This window comes from Eucyclogobius newberryi, unplaced genomic scaffold (genome assembly GCF_026437365.1).
Source record: "Eucyclogobius newberryi isolate DKJ021-1_F unplaced genomic scaffold, fEucNew1.0.hap1 SCAF_5, whole genome shotgun sequence".
Lineage (NCBI taxonomy): Eukaryota > Metazoa > Chordata > Actinopteri > Gobiiformes > Gobiidae > Eucyclogobius > Eucyclogobius newberryi.
In genome coordinates this window covers 31,914,936-31,930,816 of record NW_027316167.1, presented here as the reverse complement: position 1 = coordinate 31,930,816, position 15,881 = coordinate 31,914,936, and the positions used below count along the sequence as shown (strand labels likewise).

The 15,881-nt window shown below is 39.5% G+C and overlaps 1 protein-coding gene across 2 annotated transcripts in view; it reads left to right on the top strand.

Moving 5' to 3' along the window:
- Positions 1-15,881, top strand: part of plekhg4 (pleckstrin homology domain containing, family G (with RhoGef domain) member 4) — a 92,325-nt gene that overhangs the window by 20,966 nt on the left and 55,478 nt on the right. The window contains exons 1-2 of one of the 2 annotated variants that reach the window (XM_072464521.1): positions 12,661-12,702; positions 14,612-14,809. In XM_072464521.1, coding sequence (XP_072320622.1) covers positions 12,676-12,702; positions 14,612-14,809 — 225 coding nt within the window. In that variant the 5' untranslated portion in view covers positions 12,661-12,675. Of the gene's footprint in view, positions 1-12,660; positions 12,703-14,611; positions 14,810-15,881 lie in introns of those variants that run through there. The other variant, XM_072464522.1, reaches the window with a different exon arrangement.

The following is a 15,881-nucleotide window of genomic DNA, read 5'->3' as shown; positions in this document are numbered from 1 at the left end:
ATTACCAAATGGTAATTTCGATTCTCACTAAACTGAACCTTTTTTAATGCACTCCGTGTTCAGAATGGCTATAACAATTAATCAACTTATTGTTGACTGTAGAGGCTCAAGAAATTTTGACTAAACCAGAACTAAACCTCAAAAAAAAAAAAACTTGGACTTGATAAGGATTAAACGAGGACTAAAAGAAGATCAAACGAAAAGGACCGAAAAAGACCGAAAAGGGCTCAATATAGGACCATGTGTGAATAGAATTTACCTTCAATTTATTTTTGTAAAGCCCAAAAACAGCAGTTTCCTCGCAGGGCTGAACCAAACTGTTGATTTGACCAGAAAAAAGTTTTAAAATCTACATTGAAACAGTTATTGGTCAATAATACCAAATGGATAACTGTCCCAGAACTTCCCCCATTCTAGACTCTTCTTTAGGGCAAGGAAAAACTTCATTAAATCCAAATGTCAAGAAAGAATGAACAAATTCAGATTTTCATCACTGATATTTTTTGGGGGGTAAATCTTCTTCTCTATCTTAAAGCCTTCAGTCACTTCCAACTTGATTTGTTTGATAATGTATTTGAAAATTTCAATTACTAAAAATAAAATAATCTTTGCTGTCGTGTACAGTTATTTTGTACAAGAAATTAACAATTGATCCTTTTACAAATATTGTTTTAGTTCTTTTGTAGCCGTTTTGAGATATGGGCAAGCAATCTATAACATCCTTTAGGAAGAAATCTACTTTTTTTTGGTTGAAATTTTAGTTAGTTTAGTTTCCCCTTCTAATACATTTTACATTTTTAGTTTGGATTGTCTGGGCATTATTTTGTATTTCATCACAGTTGCGAGATAGGACCAGTGACTTGGCATTCTTTTTACTGTTAGTTTACATTTTTCTTATCTTATTTTAGCACCTGTGACTCTTAGCCTTGAGCTTTCATTAAAAACCTACCTGACATTCGCGCATCGTTTCAAAACGTGACTTCAAAGTAAAGCGGATACATTTCATACGAGGAAATGCGGCTCAAACTAATAAAGGTTCGAGTTACGGATGAAGCAACGGCGACGGCCTTCTCTTCACACGGGACTAGCATTACCGGCCTCAGACCATTTGTAATGATGATGGGAAACAGAGCCAGCCTGTGTGAGTCTTAATCCTGCAACGGCAAATTCCTCCACAAATAACAGCTGTATCCACCAAAGATCCTCCGATAAAAGCAACGCCGTGGAAATGAAGGGTTGGAAACGTGACTCTTCGTAGTTCGCTAACTAGGTCAACGAGGACTTTGCGTTTTGAAATTGCTCGATGCATCTTTTCTAGTGGACAATCCGCCACCTGATTGTTTACGTGGAGATGCTTTAGAGGTCGGGATCGAACGCCAAGAACTTTCGAAAGATGCATTAGCAAAAACAATGGAAAAAGTGAACAAAAATAGTCGTGGAAGAACTCGATAAGCTGCTGTCGGAATAGTTTTGAATGAATGTCAAGTTCAGTATTTCTAAGACGCTATTTATTTAGCGTCTTAACAAATCTACCGTTGGTTTAACTTTGGGCAACCTGAAAATGATGACGACATAAACCCGAGCTCAAGTAGTAACCAGGCCAAATGATTGGTTATTGAATAATGCAACATCGATAAAAGGTTATTGCCGAATTGTGGAAGTGTCTCAAACTGTGGCACGCTGCCTACCTTCGGTGGTACGTGTCATTTTCTTTCATTTAACACACTTTTGTTCATGTTGTTGTTCATGCAGCAAACTGAAAAGGTGCATTTACCGCCACCTACTGTAGTTGTATGTCTTCAAAGTATGTGTTTTACGCCATACCGTAAAAAAAAAAGAAGGCGTGATTTAGTCCTGGTTTTTTGGATTTTGTGTAGTCAACGATCATTTTTAATCAACGTATGAGACTCTTGGAGGACCTTGGATAATAAACTCGCTGTTATGATGTTGCTGCTTACGGTTTCTGAAGACTTTGATTGTTTTGAATGTTATCTTTGCCTGTAGAATTCCTTTCCCAGTGAATAGTCTAACTTATCTACCAAAAACTATGCATCGCAGCGAAAACAATGTGAAATGAGATGGCAAAGTCGAACTGGGCTCTCATAACATTGCTACAGCTGTTCCTTTTGACTTTGGTGAATGATTAAATACTTTATTACAGCGTTTATCAGATACTATATGTTGAGAAGGAGGATCTAAGGACGGGGGGATGCACTGGGACACCATCAGGCTTTTAGATAGGATTTGGGGGTACGGGGGCCGACTAGGCGAAAAAACTAGTAGCTTCGGCATTCTCCGGACCACGGCTCGGCAGCCAGTCAGAGCCAAGCACACAAATTTCGTCGACCAATCAGCATGCAGCATGCAAATTTTCACTTGCATGCTGGCATGGCGGACTATTGTCAAATGCTTCCTGGCCCGATTTAATGATAATATTTCCTTTTTTTCTAAGATTTATGACCGTCCCTGCACTCAAAAATGCCCGTCCACATTTTAAAATACCACGTCCAAAATACGGAAAGATGGGTCTCTATCTAAAAGCCTGGACACCATTTGCTTATTTCCTCTGAACGTTGGTTAATCTAGACTTTTTTGACCAATGACTGTTTCATCGCTTGGTTTTCTGTCCGTTACATAAACATGTTTGTGAAGCCATGCGAGCCAACAAGAATAAATAGAAGTTGCATTGCGATAAATGGAGGGAAAAACCAAATTTACTCATGTACAAGATTTAAATGTCTGTAGCTGTGTTTGTCCTTTGAGATTTGGTCATATTCTCCTCCCCGATCGCTTTCTCTTGTGTCACACTGATGCTCGGGCCTTAAATCAGAGTTACTGACACTGCCCTCCCTCTTGTAAATTCTCTTGGGCTGTGGTCGTGAATGCAGATGAAGTGCTCTCTCATCATGACTTACACCTACCTCCTCCTCCCCCGCCTCCCCCCAAAGCACAGCTGTCTCGCCCCGTCACTGCCGAGGGGTCGCAGGTTGGGTCTCGTGCGAGTCTTTAGCCTGTAGAGTCGCGGTCCCGACCCATGCTTTTGGGATGTTGGTCGAGCGCACGGCGTCACCGCTTTGATGTTTCATTCAAACGTAATGAAACGACGACAACACCCAACACTTAGATGTATTTAGACTGGAGAGTTTATGAACTACTGTATCAATGAGAAGGACAAAGGGCCCGTCACATGACATCCAACACCATTTCTAAGCACGCAGAGACATTACTGTTCACGATTACCAGCCCCTCATTTGACTAGAACTTTGGTTGCACAATTTTACGGTTCATAGTTGGCAAAAGTTGTAATTTATTGTTGGAATCTTTGTGCAAATCCAACTACAAAGGCAAATCTAGTCAGAAATCAAACTAGAACTAGAAGTATTCTGGACTTTCACTCCCTTTATTCTGTTTTTATTGAGGTTTAGCTGTTAAAAGGACAGATTTCTTGTATTTTATTTTTACTGTGATACACTTATTCTGATTTAGTTTCTAATTTGTTTGAAATTCTAATTTCAAACAAATTGAGCAAATATCCTCAACTTTTAAGAAAATGGCATCAAAAAGCAAAAAAAAAACAAAAACCTAAATGTAATTGAAATCTTTATTTTTTTAGCTCATTTAATCTACAAATAAATCTCTACTCACTGTATCGCTCATCTTTATTACAATATTACATTTTATTGAACTTTATGACTTTTTTTGAATTATTTTTCCCTGACAGCCAAAAGACAAGTCTTTTTAATTCAGAGGTCAATCTTCTGTCAGTAAAAGCATGTGGTTTAGAGCCGAATTCAGTTAAAAATGAAGACTATTCAAGTTTATGTTCAAGAAATGTATATTGAAAGCGATTTTACATTATTATTAATGTTCTTAAAAAGGCATAAAGGAAATTGCTTTGGGAAATCTTTAATCTTTATTGTTTTGTCATACCAAACAGCCCTTTAACCAAATAACTAAAGATGTATAGACAACAATTTCTCAATACTAAACTTAAAAATTATTAAATATGTACAAGATAATCCGTCAAAGTACTTTATTGAGATCACAACTAAATCAGAAACTCCTGTTGCGTGGCTCTCATCCGCAGACCCGCTCAGATCCATGCGTTTCCCTGTCGTCGGCGAGCAGATGAGTCGCTCGTCGTCGACGGCTCCACGCCCCACAGGAACTGGTCTGACCAAGGCCCGTGAGCGCGGGGCAGGTCCCGTGACTCATGGGCCTCTGGGGAGAACCGCTCTGCCACTCACTCATTCATTTAAAAGCCAGAACGAGGGCGAGATTGGATTAGTCTGAACTAACCGGCTCCATCTGTGCTCCTCAGAGGCGCTCGCTTCAAACGCAGCTCTGACCTGTCTGTTCCACCGCCGTCCTCTTGTTTTAGTGACCAGTGCCTTTGACAGAGATTTATAACTCCACTCACACAATAAAGGAAAGCAAATCACTGCGTCTGCATTTAAAACTGAAGAAATGATCCTAGTTGTATTTTGATAACTGGACGGTACAGGCTCAAAAACACCTACGGAAATACAAGAAGACAGTGGCATTACTAGATCAAAATGTCAAAAAAGACTAAACAGTTTCTAATTTTCATCAATAATACATTTTATTCGTAAATATTCTCTATCTAGAAGCCTTCAGTCACCATATTTCAACCTTTTTTTGGTTGATAATGTATTTAAAAAGTCTCAAAGAATAGAAATAATTGTTTGGCTCGTCCACTATTGAAAATATTGACTACTTAAATAATCGTTTGTAGCAACTCTAACTAGTCCAGATTTATGGGATATAGTCTCTTCAATTTAAATGGCAGATTTATAGAAATTGGTGTTGAAGTAGTTTGCCAACAAAGTCTGTACCATTTTTTTTAAGCGTTAACCACCACACTGTTGTCAATTGGTACTAATATGCAAACAATTCTGCAAATTATATTAAACATTTTTTTGATTGGGAATAGAGCTAGCAAATATTTTTGGAACAATGTCAAAAATATAATGTAAATCCAATAGAAGTGTGCTAGAACATACCTATAAATGTTAGTTTATGTTTGTGTATCAGACAAATGTGAAATGACCCACAAATATGCAGAAATATCTCTTCATACCTTTTTTGGAAAGTTTATAACATATTTATAATCCTTTTTGCAGCGAGTTTTCTTATACATATTGTCCTCCATATTCACATTTTCAGAATCAGAAAAGTGTTATTGCCATTGTCAGTGAATAAAGACAAAGATTCACAAACGAGGAACTTTCTTTGGTGAAATGGTGCAACATGAAACAACAAATATAATGGCAAAATAAAAAATTATAAGGCATGAATAAAAAATGTGATTTAATTAGATAAAATAAAAATAAATGTATGCTAAATGTTACACATCTCCTACAACATACACAATATTAATGATGATTTGATAATGTGCACACTTGTAATCGGGGCCGGAAACAGTTAACGTCTATGAGAGAGAGGTTTCAGCTCTTGTGGTCGCTGAACTTCCATATTAACATTATCACGACAATGAATTGAGACTTATTGAACGAACAGGATCAATTGTAGGCTGGTGTCAGTAGCAGTGTCGCTCCTGCTCACTGCGGCCACACTGTGTGAAATATAACACAGGAATAGATATGTCTTATGACCCTAACACTGAGAGAACATGTTCCTTTGATGGAAATACCCTGGACATTTGTTGAGCATTTAATCATTTTGAATTTTTAAAACGGACTAGACAATCAAAATAAAATGTTACCGGACAGAAATGCAGACTTGAAATGAAAATAAAAGTGCCTCTTCACTATGGATGTCGTGATATCAAATGTTAGTGTTAAGATTATTGTGAGAAAAACGATGATTTAATGATTATTCACAACAGTTAAATCTTTCATTTTCTGTCATTCCCTGCTCTGACATGTTACTATTCCTCATGTTTGTGACCGACTTTATGAAATGGAACTTTCTGAATTACAAAATAAAGTTAAATGTGGTGACAACAGCCAGATAAATAAATTGGGTCTATTTTTTGGGCCGTAGATTGAACAAAAAAGGCTTAACTTTGCTTCTAAAATTGTCACAATTACAATTTTTTTGGTCCGTACAACTATAGTGTGACCTGAATAATAACAATTCTCCATTAACCTAATAATCTTGACATCCCCACTGTTCTCTGGATATAACGGACACTTTCACATTTCATAAAGTTATTATGAAACCACTGCCTTCTGCCAACTTCCTATTGCTCATTTCTCAGTCCGTAGTTCAGCTTTGCCTTGAGGTGGCACCCACAATGTCCTGTCCTCCTCAGCCGAACCCTCAGAAGCTATGTGTGAAGCCAAGTGTCTTTATCCATGTCAATTCAGTGCACTTACAACGTCACTCAAGCCTACACCGTATATTTGTACAAGTATTCGAGTTCGACCGGTTTTCCCCGTCTCCATCCCATTCATTTACACTAAATAACACTGTGTAATGGTGTTTACTGTAACGCCTTCAGTCTTTTATGCACTTTTCCTCTCGCCGCGACGCTCCGTTCGCTTACACGGTTTTCATGCCGTCGATCTGGGCTTCTGTAGTTTCAGTTTATCGTAGTTGCAAGCGGGTCCTACTTCACGGCCTCCAAAACGGCGTCCAAATCCAAAGCTTTGTCTGGTTCATGTTACGGAGTTTGATCAGTTTCTAGAGATTCTTCATTTTTGATCACAGCGTCTTCTTCTCCCTCATCTTTGGATGCTTTTTGACTTGTTTGAAGAAGACAGCACAATATGGCTCCCCAGAACTACCTCTGTGCTTCAAGGTGCTGCAGGCGTTATGTTGCTTAGTCGATTAATCGGTTGACAAGTCATTGTGTTGGGATTATAAAAATGCAAAAGGACGATAACAAAAGACTTTAAAGATGGCTGAGGTTTATTGGAGTGACTCATCCGATCCATTTAAATGCAGTTTCTCGGTTCTTTTCTGAATATAAGCGTTACATTTGGTGAACTTTTGAATTTTAGTCGACTAACCGACACAGAGGACATGTTTCGAGTCAGTTTGAGTCATGTTTTGAGACTTTTGAGGCTTTTTTTGCTCGATTACAGCCCCATTTCTTTCATCATGATGGATAAACTCATCACTGACAGCCTTCTACTATTTCACTTCAAGTTTAGTTCCATTTATTTGCCATTTTTAGTGGAACAAATGTACAAAAAGATCAAGAGTGCACAATAAAACATTAAAAAAACAACCACAAACCATTGACATAAGTTACAAAACACCAATAATTATATAATAACTAAATAAGCAAGCTAAAGAATATATTATTTATGGATATAAGCTACTATATACATCCAAACTATCCACACTTTGAGCCTCGATGAGCTGTTTCAGGTTTGTGGCTAAACAAAGCATGAGCCATAACAAAGAGCTCACGCCGGGTCATTCAAAAAATAATCAGTTTACCGTCAGGGGCCTTTTTCACCTGGACCACAGCTTGAGAACCCCTGCTAACCTACAGGAAATCCCATCTTTAACCTTTGAACTTGACCTTTTTACTGCAGCAACTTATTTTTTTGAAACCACCACCAACGTCTGTGCTCAATCCGACAACAATGCAGGGACTAAATGGAATAAAGTAGCATTAGTGTTTTATTTATTGAGATTTGGGGGATAATAAAGGCATTATTCTGCGCTGCGGCAGAGTGGGTGGGCTCGCCGCTGCTCCCACGGGAACCGGTGCGGCGCTTTGAAGTCTCCTCTCTCCCTCGCTCTCGTTCTCTCACAGCGGGGCCTTTATGTCCACTTAAATGTCCAATCCACTGGTTTATGGACACGACGGGGGCTGGCAGTGATTTGCATGGGGGACAGTTGACCCTTAGCGCCGGAATTCTCCGTCTAAAATAAAGCAAGAGCATAGTAGACTCCAGGGCTTTATTGTCTTTACTGTTTTTTTTGGTCTAATCTGCAATTTTTTGACAATATTTGTGTTGAAATGGTAAGATTTGAAAATGTGTGCAGCTGTTTACAACACTTTGCGTTATTATTAGTGTTTTTTTTTGCTCGCACTAATCTGAAGTTGGCTAGAATTAGTCTGTGTCAAGGCGTAAGCTAGTGATGTCACGATATCACATTTTTGTGTTACGATTATTGTGACAAAAACAAAAAAAACATCACGTTTTAATAATTATTCACGATCGTTTAGACTGTGACCAAACAAAAGGGAAATCTTCAATTTTATTTCATTTTTTTGGTCTAATATGTTGCTCTTCCTCAAGTTTGTGACCGACTTTACACAAATTAACTTTCTAAAAGACAAAATAATGATAAAATATTTTCCATTTACATTTAGGTCATTTTTTAAGGCTGTATATTAAACAAAAATACTCAATTTTGCTTTTAAAATTGTCACGATTATTATTATTTTCGTTCTTATGATTAAATTGTGACCTGATTAATCACGATTATAGATAAACCTAATAATAATGACATGTATATAACCTTAAAACCAAAACAGTACGTTACTTGACATTTAAATCATATTACTACAAAAAGTACAAAACATTACATTGCATTTAACACGATATATTCTCTACATTGTTCTTCCATACTATTTCCATCTCTAGTCTTACATTATTACGTTACAATTTAACTAAAAAACACATCATTCTTTGCAACTTTTCAAAAAAATTAACTCCTTTTCTTGACAAACAATGAATATTCTTGCATATCGATCATATATTTGCCAACCTGAGATAATATTTACCTCCCTCTTATCCACCTGCATCATACTTGAATTTTGAAGTATTTAATCTTTTCTATTAAATAAGTCGTTATTGTTGATGATGAATCACTCGTCTATCATCTCTGGGGCAATCTTTGAGCCCCGGCCCACTGTTTGAGAACCCCTGCCCCCCCTCCACAGATGTAGCGCGGGACACCGGCCTTGTTTCCCCCATGAGCCTTTCTGCCTTTGTTTACACTCATAACCTTTCAGCTCCGGTCGGTTTGTGCTGGTGACGTTTGTGCAGTGCTCTCATTTCACCCGGAGACATCGATGAGTTTCTTCTTCTCCTCCTCTGCTCCTCCTCTGTTCCTCCTCTGCTCCTCCTCCTCTGCTCCTCCTCTGCTTCTTCTCTGCTCCTCCTCCTCTGCTCCTCCTCTGCTCCTCCTCTGCTTCTCCTCTGCTCCTCCTCTGCTCCTCCTCTGCTCCTCCTCTGCTCCTCCTCCTCTGCTCCTCCTCTGCTTCTCCTCTGCTCCTCCTCCTCTGCTCCTCCTCTGCTTCTCCTCTGCTCCTCCTCTGCTCCTCCTCCTCTGCTCCTCCTCCTCTGCTCCTCCTCTGCTTCTCCTCTGCTCCTCCTCCTCTGCTCCTCCTCTGCTCCTCCTCCTCTGCTCCTCCTCCTCTGCTCCTCCTCTGCTTCTCCTCTGCTCCTCCTCCTCTGCTCCTCTTCTGCTTCTCCTCTGCTCCTCCTCTGCTTCTCCTCTGCTTCTCCTCCTCTGCTCCTCCTCTGCTCCTCCTCCTCTGCTCCTCCTCCTCTGCTCCTCCTCTGCTCCTCCTCTGCTCCTCCTCTGCTCCTCCTCTGCTTCTCCTCTGCTTCTCCTCTGCTCCTCCTCTGCTCCTCCTCTGCTTCTCCTCTGCTTCTCCTCCTCTGCTCCTCCTCTGCTCCTCCTCCTCTGCTCCTCCTCCTCTGCTCCTCCTCTGCTTCTCCTCTGCTTCTCCTCTGCTCCTCCTCTGCTCCTCCTCTGCTCCTCCTCTGCTTCTCCTCTGCTTCTCCTCCTCTGCTCCTCCTCTGCTTCTCCTCTGCTCCTCCTCTGCTCCTCCTCTGCTTCTCCTCTGCTTCTCCTCCTCTGCTCCTCCTCTGCTCCTCCTCCTCTGCTCCTCCTCCTCTGCTCCTCCTCCTCTGCTCCTCCTCTGCTTCTCCTCTGCTCCTCCTCCTCTGCTCCTCCTCCTCTGCTCCTCCTCCTCTGCTCCTCCTCCTCTGCTCCTCCTCCTCTGCTCCTCCTCTGCTCCTCCTCCTCTGCTCCTCCTCCTCTGCTCCTCCTCCTCTGCTTCTCCTCTGCTTCTCCTCTGCTTCTCCTCTGCTCCTCCTCTGCTCCTCCTCTGCTCCTCCTCTGCTTCTCCTCCTCTGCTCCTCCTCTGCTTCTCCTCTGCTCCTCCTCCTCTCCTCCTCCTCCCGTCATGCGATATCCCGTTGCTAATATTGGCCGTCGCTCCACATTGGCCAGGCCAGTTGTTGCCTTTAAGTCTTCCTGGCTGAGTCACATCCAGAACATTCCCCTCCACATGAGGATTGTCCCTGTTGCTGAGGACGAGTCACAGGCGTCACAGGCGTGTGGAGGCAGATTGGGTCATATTTGGATTCATTAAGTGTGAAAAAAGTTTTTAAAAAAGCAAATCTTTGCTTTCAAGAACCTTCAAACTGCCTGTTTTGTTTTTGCAGTTTGTCTCGGGTTCAAACACACATACCAGACTCTAGACCAGGGCTGTTCAACTGAACTTTCCTGAGGGCCAGAGTTTTCGAAGCGCCAAAGCTTCTGACTCTGCAACAACATTCTGGGTCATACTAAATATCCTCAGCACTGTTTCAATAAATTGCGTTAATGCAATACAATAACTACTGATGGATTAGATTTGTGTGAGAAATAAAATACTAAACGCTTTAACAACATTCCTTTGCAAAATTTTCCATCCAGAACTGAACCAGAATTAAACAAGGACTAGACTAGTCCCAGGACTGAAGCAGGACTAAAGCAGGACTAAAGCAGGACTAAAGCAGGACTAAAGCAGGACTAAAGCAGGACTAAAGCAGGACTAAAGCAGGACTAAAGCAGGACTGAACCAGGTCTGAACCAGGTCTGAACTAGGACTGAACTAGGACTGAACTAGGACTGAACCAGGACGGGTCTAAAGCAGAGTTAATAAGGACTAAACCAAGACCAAACCAGGTCTAAACTAGTGCTAACCCAGAATTAAACTAATGGAGAAGATTATAAAATATTATATTATATATTATATTATTATTATATATAAGTATTTGTTAGATGGGTTGTGGGCCTGATTTGTGGCGATGCCCTCCGCATCATGTTAGGTTTAAGATATTTTTGGGGCCAAACAGGCTGTAACTTTCTCTAACAAGGCCTTGGTGTTGCTCTCATGTGGTCGAATTGTTGTCAGTCACTAAAACAGCCCTGGTTTTTCATAGTTTGTGATGTTTGGAGACTAAATACTTTCGATCCAACTCTTGAAACGGTACCAACTCTTAGAATGCTGCCTTTCTGTTCACAAACACTAATACAAAGCTCAAGTATATTTAATGCAGGACGATATCTAGATTTATAGATGGATAAATGGAAAAATCCGGACACAAATTGAACCAAAAGCATATGATCTGTCGGTATCTTTTTTTCTTCCACATCCACACATTTAAAACTGACATTTGCTAATCTTTGCCCTGCACGTTTAAGTCTATTTGCCTTTCACTCTCACACAAATATGTACAGGATTTTTAGTGCAAAGACTAGGAAAGATGTGACGTCTGCTCTTACCGTGTAAATAAGTCGGAGCGCTCAGGGCGAATGTCTTGACGTTGTTTGAATAATTTGAAGTTAAATGTTGACAATGTTAACAGCATTGTCCTTATTACTTCAGGCAAATCTGAAAAAGCAGGTCAGACTTTCTCTCTCGACTTGAATATTTGGAATAAACAATGGCGATTATTTGTTTTGGGGGCGGGTGTTGGGGCTCGCAGGACGCAAAACCAGCAAAGTTACTCCTAGACAATCGTTTAAAAAAAAACCTCTGAATCCTGATTATAATTTTATTTCTGAAGCATTTTTTAGGGTTAAGTGAAAAAAGGAATATAGACTTTTGTTTTACATTAATACAGAACAATATTAAGATTTCTTCCTCCAAATTTGAAGTTAATTCTGCTCCAAACCACATGCTTTTACCGACATGATCATAGTGACAATTTTATAAGCAAAATTAAGTATTTTTGTTCAATCTAAAACTCAAAAAACAAACCTAGAATGCAACTTTTTTTCATCTGGTTGTTTTATTTTGTCTTTCAGAAAGTTTAATTCTATAAAGCCCCTCACAGACAGACCACGACCACAGACCAGATGTTAGACCACGAGAATGAAAGAAAATGAAAGATTTCACTGTTGTTTACTCTCAATAATCATGAATAATCGTGAATAATCGTGATGTTTTGTTTTTTTTTCTAACAAAAATCGTAACTTCTGATCTGGTGTGAAACGCAAATGATTTAAACCGCAGTTATTCTAATGTAGGGCAGTATGTTTGTAACAGAAACCCAATCACGAGAGCCTTCTTCACTCTCCATAGTTCTCTTTGACAGGAATAGAGCAGGACCTACATTTCATTAACATTCACATCCACAGAGCTCCGCATTAAAACTGTCAGGACACTGGAGCCAGACTGTAGTATTTATACTTCTGCCCTCGGACCCACTATAGACCCTGTTACTACCCACCACACGGGCTCTCCCAGGCACCGCGCCAGGGCCGGGCGCCGCCGCTGGACTTGTTTTTGCGCCCGAAGGCTCACACGTGCCGGCGAGGCGTGCCGGTCGAGGACGGGAGCGGCCAAACAAGACGACAGAAAAAACACGGCAAAAGTTTAAAGTCGGGGACGGAGAATAGCGCTGTGGGTGGATTATTGTGGAGAAAAGGATGTGATTGAAGATGGTTTGGACCCGTGTCTTGCCCCACGTAAGGATGGCTTTTCTGTACGCTCAATGTGCACGCAAAAAATGCAATCTTCTTTATTTGTACATCATATCACCTTTTTCCTCATATTTTTGTGTGTTAAATGAGCATATATCTTTAAAAAAAAAGGTTATCTGAAATGTTTCTTTGGCTAAACGAAACAGGAAAACTGTGTCAAAATTGGGTTAATGTGAATAATTAGAGAGAATGTGTCTTAAACGATGGTGGCTAACTCTTAGCTCTTAGATCAGGTAAAGATGAATAGACTTTAAAAATACCCAGTATTTAGACTCTGACCTTCCAGTCTTTCTTCATTTCCAAACAAATTAGGTTTTGTCTGAAAAGTTTCTAATTTGCTGTTTAGTGTTACATTTCAAGAAGATTAAGAATGCTAGAAAGTGAGGCACGACTTTGGACTGCTGCACAAATGAACAAACTCTTTTTTTCACCTTTTTAAGAGAGTAAAAATCAGGTACTGCACCTTTTCAGTTGACCTACTTCATCCTCATTTGTAATCTAAGCCTCAACTGGGAAAGAAACAGGCTTAAAAGGCACTGCTAGTGTTTATTGGTGCTTTCTGTTTGATTGGAATTTGATTTTGACGTGCGTCTTTGTCAGGAGCAGCTGGAAATGTTCAACGTAAATGGCAGACGTGTGGTTGTCATCTCCTGCTGGTTTGGCGTTCTCTCTGCCGCTTTCCCATGAGCACAAACAGAAACGCTTTAGTCTACTACAGTTCTACCACAAGATGACTGATGGTTGCGAAATCGGTTTATAATTATTATTATAAAAATTTCCGAGACAAATTTGGTGACGTTGCCGCTAATGCACAGGAGCCGCTTAAAGAAAGGACTTTTGTTTGTCTGTAAACCACTTCACAACACATCCACCTGCCTGAACTCAGACAGCCACAACCAACACTCGAGCTGCATCTGCAATTATAGCCTAATTAGGAAAAATTGTTGTCTATAAAATGTTACGGTAAAGTTGATGCAAAAGGAGAGAATCGTCTGTCATTAAATGGCTTTAATTTCAAGATTTTACCACTATAGAAAGGTCCCCGTGGGTCAGTGATCTTTTATTCAGCTTTTATATCTATATATCTATCTATTATTCATTAATTCGTTTAATTTGGCTGAGGATGTTGCTAACTTAACAGCAGTAATCGTTAACAGCAAATCCAATAATGTCATGATAAAATGTCAAGCTCTATTTAAATACAGAATGATTTCAATAGAGAATATACTGTAATTTTCAACTTAAAATAGTAATACTTTCTTTATGTTGCTGTGTGAGCTCATACTGGTTCTGATAAAGCTTAAAACCATTCTAAAACTCAGGAAAAGTCGAATGTTTTAGTAAAAGTTTTCAGTGTCATTACTTGTTCAAATGTGTATTCATTTGTATTGTATTTTGGACAACCATAAAATCCAATCATTTTGTGTCTTTCAATGAGTGAGTTGTGCTGTTTTTGTGTGAATGAATTTTGCCATGAATTCACACTTTTAAAAATGTTGAATTAAAATGTTTGAGAATTAAGTTTACAAAATTAGTCAGTTTTTGGCATCCATATACTTTTAGTGGTCGACTAGTCAGCGATTCTATTTATTATATTGCTATTGTACTTTGAAACTGTTTGAATACATTATCAACCATATAAATGTGTTTTACATTTTTATTTAATAATTATACCTGTCTGTTATAAAGCTCTTTTGTGTTTTAGCGTCTGTAACAAGTCTGTACGATTATTTTTATAGTTTACTTGTCACGATTAATTGTTGAAGTCCTAAAACACCCATTTTCATTTTAACAGTGCAACATAATGCGTTTTCTTGGCTCATAATTCCACTTCTTTCACCTCTGAATGGCATAAGTTGAGTCCAGAGACCACTAGTGATGTTTGTGTTCTCAGGACTCTGAGTCGTTGGACCGGTGCCTCCAGACGGCGCTGTCCGCTCTGTACCCGCCGTTCCAGGCCACGTCGCCCACGGTCCTCTGTCAGGTCCTCAGTGTGGTGGAGCGCTGTTACCGCGGTGACGGACTGCGCTACCTGCTGCACTTCCTGTTACCAGCAAAACAGTTCCTGCAGGGGCTCCAGCAAGATGCTTGTGTGAGTATCAAACACCTGGGCGTACAGTTGGGGGTGACGTGGCAAAAAAACTTGTGGCCATTATAGTTTATTTTTTACATTACTGGTATCTGCTTTATTAAATGATAGGCAGGTATATTGTAAAAAAAAAATAATTAAATCAATATTAAATTAAAATCATTTCACAAGAATATTTGTTTGAACATAGAAAATACAATATATATTTTTCCTTTCTTTTTGCTAAGGGTTAGGGTTAGGGTTAGTAAGTAAACACACTTTGTATCGTTCAGTTGCTTGTTTCATACATCATTTTTGACTTGGTGGGTTAAGCCGCCCGCTCATTTTGTCCGACTTCGCATGTTTTTCTGTCAGACAGCTTTAGCCTATAGTCCCCGTCAACACATTAGTGGTTATTTCTCTTCACATTTGCAGACTAATCAGGTCAAACACCAGACATAAAAGTGAGCAGACGACACTTGTGTAATGTGATCTCAGTGTACTGTTGACACCGTGGCTGCAAATGTGTTTATACCACCACACTCTATGAGGCAAGCTGCACCGGCCAGACCAGACTAAAGACCTGCCCTCTCAGCAACAAGTCTTATTGTAGATGTAAATATGTAACGCTAAAATCATCCCAATGCTCTATGACAAAATGTTAAAACTAAAGCTGCGATTGAAGTGACTCAACAGATAATGTGCAATCATGGGAGAGCATTCAGTTCATTCACAATTGTTGAAGGTCAGATTGTGTAAAATCAGGATCAGAAATGTTTTTATTGCCATTGTCAGTGAAGAAGAATGTGGAATATGGAGCAACATAAACCAATGAATGATAGAAACATTTAAACTAAGAGGAAAAAAATGCAAGCAGGTATTACATATTTTTATGAAACCGTCTAAATCATATGTAAGATTTGTCTTTAAAAAAAGGACAAGTAAAATATTTAATTAATTTGTCCTGCTGCTGTTGTTAAATTAGTATATTTTTTTAAAATATTTTTTTATTTAAATGTTTTAAAAGTTGCAAACATAAAACACCTAACAGACTACTAGTATTCTACTTTCATTCAAACATAATTTAAAATATTGT